Raw genomic sequence first — 7,323 nt, forward strand, 5'->3', positions numbered from 1 at the left:
CTCACGCTTCTATGTACATTCTTTCTGGTGGAAGGCTGTATGATTATATGTATAAGCATAGGTCTACATGTGCTTTACAACTTCCATGAAGTTCAACTTCAATAGTCTGTATGCCAGTGTGGTTTCATGATAAACTCTAAAGTTCACAAACAGTAAAGACAAACATTACTGGAATAACTAAATGTTACTGTTATTAGGGATCTACTTATCTTACTGAATGTTACCAATCGACAAATGGCGTCATTACCACACCCACGGACTGTTTTATAAAATGTCAAGATCTGCTAATATACCCTAAAGTTAAATGAGCTCACCTTGTGTCGAAAATATCAATTGGCTCGCCCTTTTCCCCGTGGTACAGGAATGATTAGGCTACGTTTATAAATGCATGTATATAAACCGAATTCCATGATACTTAGAGGACTAGTTCCTGAATCGCAGAGGTCTTCACAAGGGGTAACCGTTGCTGCTTACTGAGAACTTCACCACAATAAAGGTAAGTGCAAATTAGTATCAGGTGTTGGTATTCTGTCTTTTGATTGGAAGGGTTTGTTTGGAAGTAAAGCTTGGAAGCGTCTTTTTCGTGAGTTCTTCCATGCACCCTTGAGATATATCCGTGTGACATATTATGCATATGGGAGACATACATGTGAACGAGAAGAGTTGTGTTTAACTATTTGCGACCTATCCCAAACACTGTTCGTACGTAAAACGGTTAATGATCACGTGTCCACGTAATCGTACATCTACACATCATATCGAATCATACCGAAACTGGCAGTGTAAATCAGCACGAGACACGACTACACACACGACGTGCACGCATGCGCGCAAATACACCTGTACTTCCATCATGTAGGCCTACTCCTTATAGAACTGTTTTTCTTTTGTTCTTGTTTATATCTCATTACAGATATACAAATCAAGGATAATGATTCAGACGGTTTCAGCATGGACTTGGGTGGTGACCCTGTCAGCACTATTCGGATTCCGAACAGTCCACGGGTTTCAGATGACAGACATGCGCACACAAGTTCAACAGACTGACAATCTCCAGCAATCGACCATGGTACAGCTTTTCAGCACACTTTGTATATAGATTCAAAACACTATACAGTATTGAGATTTAAACTCATAGCATCGAACAATAATCTTTAAAGGATACATGAAACCCTTTTATTTCTTAATATGCTGATTATCATGTGTTATAACATACAACAGTACAAACAAATTTTTCAACTTTCACTTTGGGGGGTAAAATGGCTTCAAAGTACAGTTTTCTTAAGACATCATATAGGTTCGGAAATCAAATAGCTTGCAGAGGTGACGTCAACGATACCTGTTTAAAAAGAAGTCTGTGGTGAATAGACCCAACGGGGCGGAGGTGTGAGGCACAGGCCGATTGGGGGTGGGTGTAAGGGCGGGGAGTGGTGCGCTAAGCTGCCCCGAAGATGCCATGCAGTATCTGTGTACATGTTACCTTGTCAGCTCTGTAACGACATGATTCATCGGGCATCGGGGGTGTACACAGAGTTCCGAGCAAGATCAACGATGAAAAAACCCGACCATAGAGGGAAAATATGCATAATATAGAGGGGTAATTAACAGGTATAAAAATACCCAATAAATGATTTTTTAGACAAAAATTCCGGGGCATAATTTTCTTCATTTAGCATAGAAGCATAATCTTTGTTTTATAGTTGCGTTTCATATATCCTTCAATAGCTGCGTAGACATGTATTCTTAATTCTCACCGATTATGCAGCTGACCAATACTTACGTATTCCAAGGCGTTACCAAACGACAAAGATTTTACATTATGTTTTAAGAAAATAATGACGTTATTTGTGAGAGTTTTAAAAATAAACAAGCATACTACCACTATTATTAATAATAATATATCGTGTTAACATAGTATATTTATATACTTCAGAAAAAGATGGTGTACAGTTCAAACGCTGATATTCGCACAACCTAGATCAACCACTGAATTCTGAATGAACTTTTGATCATGGCTGGTTCTGTGCTATATCTATTCTGTCCTTTTAATTTTAATTAAGGAAACATTTATTTTTAAACTTTATGCAATGTTCGAACTGGATTTAGTCCCACCATACATGCATATAATATATGTAGTGAGACAAAGTCCATTTTTACTGGTAAAAAATGTAATACTTATTGTCCTTGTGACGTTATCGAAAATTTTTTCTATACGGAACGGTATTTAAATATGTCGACTGAAGGCTTGGAGAGAAACATTAATGACAAAAAAAAAATCAAACAAAAAAACCTGTCAGTATTTGACGGTATACGTGTACAATATTTCTTATAACTAAATCACCCAGCCCATCCACACGCCAGTTAAATAAAATCAATCTGTGTTTCAGACACCCGCATACGCCCTAGTCAACGAGGTTGTGCGGTTATTAGACACCAACAACGATGGTGAGGTCGCTTTGTCCGAATTTGGTGCTCGTCTCGATACCCGATTCCGGTCTGATTCAGTGATAAAAGGCTATCTGCTGACGGTGGCCAGTATAATCGATGTGGACGAAAATGGACAGATTAACAGAAACGGTTGTACCATATATTCACGCTAACTAAAGCATGCATGCTTACTCTGTGTAGTTCACGTGGATAAAAGGCCTGGGCTTACCTCGGGGTGGCTAAATACAAGGGAAACAGGTGGCATTGTCCCCCCCCCGCCCCCTCTGTTTTATGTAGAAGTACTAGAGAAGGTGTCTGCCCTATTACAGTTATAGGCCTACACGAAACACTCTGGTGTTTGGTGTGACCTGAATCATATCTGATCAATCAACCACACCACAACCCACTGAAGGATTGGCATTTCAACCACGTTTCAACTATACATTGCACATATAGACTATCATATACTTGTGTTAGTGACTGTCATAATAAATCAAAACACACAAATGTCTTCATTGTCATATTGAATAACCATATCATAATGTAGCCTGATCTCATGACCTAACAGCAAATATTCAAAAGTCTAATACACGATTTGAATACTGATTTAACACGGTCGCCTGGAACACATTGCGCCTTTCCAACATTTTTGAAAACTGTTGACGGTTTCTCTGTGCATGATTCCGTCCTTTTTTTAGTACTTTATACACTTTCTTAGTTCTTTGGTGATTTGCGTTGTACATCGTTTTGGGAATTGATCTAGTGATTGATTATTTACCTTGGACGTCCTTATATTGGTTGACGCGGCTGGTATACGAATATTTTTTGGACGTATAGACCCTGAAAAATGACGTGAAACCTCCCATTTCTCAGAAAAAACTTGCAGATTTATGTATTAGTTTTTCCCCACGATCATCAAACCCAGCATCTGTTTTCCTCCACATCTGAATCGGTACTTACACCAGAGGTCAAATAACGTAGCAGTATCAATTTAACATGCACTTCCACTGAAACCACGTACTACTGAAGTCTGTTGGGTATTTATCAAATCCACAGCAAACTGTGAAAATCTCTTGATTTCCATGGTACAACTGTCATTGTTGGCGATACATGCATATTGAGTAGGAAAATGTCCTCAATGAACATCTCCAGACCGATAAAGTTGAGTGCCATTTATGTCCCTTATCAACAAATGTTCCCCTAGAACTCTTCCAAGTGCTGCTCCTCAAAGCCACTTACACAACCCACCCATTGACCTCTGGCTGAACACGCGTACATAAAGAGTTTAAATACAAGTATATAAACATTACTTTCTATGTTCAACATTGATCATAGTTACGTTGTATTCCACCTTATGATTAATAACATTGCCTCTTGACTACTGTTTATGTAAGTTGTAAATTTAAATCAAACTAATTACATATATTGGTCAATTCTTGGCTGTCGCCCATATCTGTATCATATTGTGGTATGTTCTTGCATGAGTGTGCGTTTCATTAATGTGATACTAAAATATTTCAACTTTAGCAACGCAATGAATGATTTTCCACGTAATCTCTATATGTGTCATTTTTTCACACACATTCACAAATTTTCTGACCTTGTAGCTGTGCTCGTTTAAAATGTCTGCTCTATCTTAAAGCCTTTTTCACTTTAAGTAAATCTGTATAGGTGATCATTACACGGTCCACCCCATTGATTTGGCTGTCATATGTATTGCCTGCGCCTAATACATTTCAGTAATGTTATGATGGATGACCCAGATACTCAAGTATTGGGGGATGAACACTAATCTCATGATTAAAAATTAATAAATAGGATTAATAAGGAAATAATTTGCACAACTTCTTACAAGAACCATGAGAGAGACGTTTTGTCTTTGCCAGAATTACATCGAGCCATTTCAAAGCTGATGAGCCTGGCTGGATTACAACAGATTGGTAGAGGGTTTGAGATTCTTTATTCCTTTCACGGGTTTAGGAATACGGCCGCTTTGGTAAGTGTTGTGATCATCTAAAAATTTCTATACAATGTTCAATAACCTAACAACGACAGGAACCACTTCCCACCGGATTTACTGAATTGTTTAAAGGTTGTTCTTTGTTTACATCTTTATGTACTGCTGAGCATATGTAATTGCCCGTGACTGAATCATTACCGTGCTTGTCTTTTTATCGGCAGGGCATACGAGTTGACAGTTCCAAATTTGTAAACCACCCCCACCCCTCGCTTCTGCCGCAGCTTCTCTCACCCGTTGTTGGAACTTGCTGACACTAACAGGTGGTCGTTTGCGCAATATGACATTCGTAAAAGACCACTTGTCTTCCTCCAGTATGGTGTGCGTATATATGTACGTCATACGTGGAAAAGTTGGCCAATAACTTGCCAAATGTCGGTGGTTTAACGCGATCATTCCGTCCCCTCCAATAAAAGAGTGCGCCATGGTGAAAGTGAAAAATTCTTGAGTATGGCATAAAACAGTCAGATATATAAGTAATTCTGCCTTGATGTGTATTTGAACAATTCAACACTTTCTTTTCTCTTGTGTGTATGTGTTTTTTTTCTTGCAGATCGAATACATTGCGCTTGATTTTGCGAACGTTCTTGACAGCGATGATGACGGGTTGGTAAGTGTAGATGAGATTCGCGCTCTGGTAAGCAGGCCTAAAACTCTGGGATTCGACGAGGGATTCGGCGAAATCGCCACAAACTCGGACACGAACAGGGACGGCTACCTAAACCTTACAGGTACGCCTCTTGTACGGAGTACAATGAAGATTTGATTTGGTGTATTTTACTGGTCTTTTATGTTGTACACACGATACGGAAAAGGCCCATTAATTTACTTTAGTGCATTTGACTGGTGTGTTACCGTGAACAAAGGATACGGAAAATGCTCATTAATTTGGTTTGGTGTGTTTGACTCGTGTTTTAGGCTGTGTGCAAGATACGGAAATGGCACATCAATTTGATTTGACTGGTGTTTTACACTGTGTTCAGAATACGGAAAATGCTCATTAATATGGTTTGGTGAGTTTTACTGGTGTTTTAGGCTGTACGCAAGATACGGAAATGGCACATCAATTTGATTTGACTGGTGTTTTACACTGTGTTCAGAATACGGAAAATGCTCATTAATATGGTTTGGTGAGTTTTACTGGTGTTTTAGGCTGTACGCAAGATACGGAAATGGCACATCAATTTGATTTGACTGGTGTTTTACACTGTACACAGAATACGGAAAATTCTCGTTAATTTGGTTTGGTGTGTTTGACTGTTCGCAAGATACAGAAATGGCACATCAATTTGATTTGACTGGTGTTAACACTGTACACAAGATACGGAAAAGGGTCATTAACTTGATATGATGTGTTTTTCTGGTGTTTCACGCTGAGCACAATATACAGAAAAAGCTCACCAATGTGATTTGATTTATTTGAATTGAGGTGTCCTCCACCAGTCACAACATTATTTGATGTATTTGTCTGGTGTTTTATGTCATTCACAAGACTATACCCTTTGTACGCCAGTAATCAGATTTATTGTTGCGCATAACACAGCTGGAAGAGCGCCAAATTACCGACCGTCAAATAGGTAAAGCGATACCGTGTTACGGTAATCCCCTCATCCACGCTGTCTGAGTCTGTTGCGGCTTTAGGTCATAATGCATTATTAGGTTTTTCAGGCAGATCTCGAAGTTCGGTGGTTTCCTCCGAGCACTCTGGTTTCCTGCAACCGTACCCCTACCCGTCAGGAGGAAACCGGGCAGAGCTCGGGGACAACACACGACCATCCGCAGGTTGCTACAGGACCTTTCCACGTACGGCCGGAGAGGAAGCCAGAATGAGCTGGAGTTAATTTTAAAAATCTTGTCAACTGATAGTTTTTTTTGAATCCATATTTATGAGTATTTAAGATACTGCATCATTTTGACGCTTAGAAAATGTCTATATTTTAATTAGCTTAGTCGTTTACTTGCCATGCACGTCCAAATAACAATCAAGATATGACGTGCACGGAAAACTTTTGTTACATGCATCTAATTAGAAGTAACGTTTAACGGATAATTTATCGTTAAGCTTAAGTGGGTCAAACATACTAAACCCTGACTTCGGTAATTATCAAGTAAAAGGGTTGCATGTAAGTAGAAAAGTCTGCCAACCACCTGCGGATGGTCGTGGGTTTTCTCCAGGCACTGCCAAGTTTCTTCGACCACCACAGTGCTGGCCGTTGTCGAAAAGTGAAATATACTTGAGTACGGTGTAAACACCAATCAAATAAATAAGTAAATAAACGTAGTGAAATGGATATTATGACCACATTACATGTTTTTATTTTCCAGAGGCACGACAATTTCTCTACACGTTGGCCAGTGATAACCTCTGGATACTCAGGCATATCTATGTCTACTTCCGGGTCAGCAACTTGGCGGGAAAATTGGCGGCCGATGCTTGGTCCTATACAGGCCATTGATTCGCGAGTGGCGAGAAACACGCAAGCACATTACCAGTTATAGGCCGTCAGGCATACAGATGTGTGGTGTTCGCCTGATTCGATTATTGGAAATAAACTAAAAAGAAGACTACAGTTCCATTATTAACTTGTGCAAGTCGTTATCAACATTTCCAAATTCGATTATGGTGACCAGTATGTATTCAGTATAGAACATGTGACTGATAGAGAATAAATGTGTTGCACATTCCCACTATATTATAGAACACATAAATGTCAATATGGTATACAGGCCTACTGTACTATGTTTCATGGAAAATGCGTTTTCAGTAATTCGTAATACTGCGTTTTAATCTCTCCCATATACTTTCCAAATGGCTAAATAACAGAAAAAAAACAACAAAAACATCCGTAGATCAATAATGTTTTTATTATTATAATTGC

At 39.1% G+C, this 7,323-nt stretch overlaps 1 protein-coding gene across 1 annotated transcript; it reads left to right on the forward strand.

Annotated features, from left to right (window-relative positions):
* The first annotated feature begins 356 nt into the window (after positions 1 to 356).
* LOC135477843 (uncharacterized) lies at positions 357 to 7,129 on the forward strand. Its single transcript, XM_064758050.1, has 6 exons — positions 357 to 496; positions 914 to 1,069; positions 2,388 to 2,577; positions 4,314 to 4,423; positions 4,998 to 5,175; positions 6,770 to 7,129. The coding sequence occupies exons 2-6, from the start codon at positions 932 to 934 to the stop codon at positions 6,898 to 6,900; spliced, it is 747 nt and encodes a 248-aa protein (XP_064614120.1). The 5' UTR covers positions 357 to 496; positions 914 to 931; the 3' UTR covers positions 6,901 to 7,129.
* Positions 7,130 to 7,323: the final 194 nt, after the last annotated feature.

This window comes from Liolophura sinensis, chromosome 1 (genome assembly GCF_032854445.1).
Source record: "Liolophura sinensis isolate JHLJ2023 chromosome 1, CUHK_Ljap_v2, whole genome shotgun sequence".
NCBI lineage: Eukaryota > Metazoa > Mollusca > Polyplacophora > Chitonida > Chitonidae > Liolophura > Liolophura sinensis.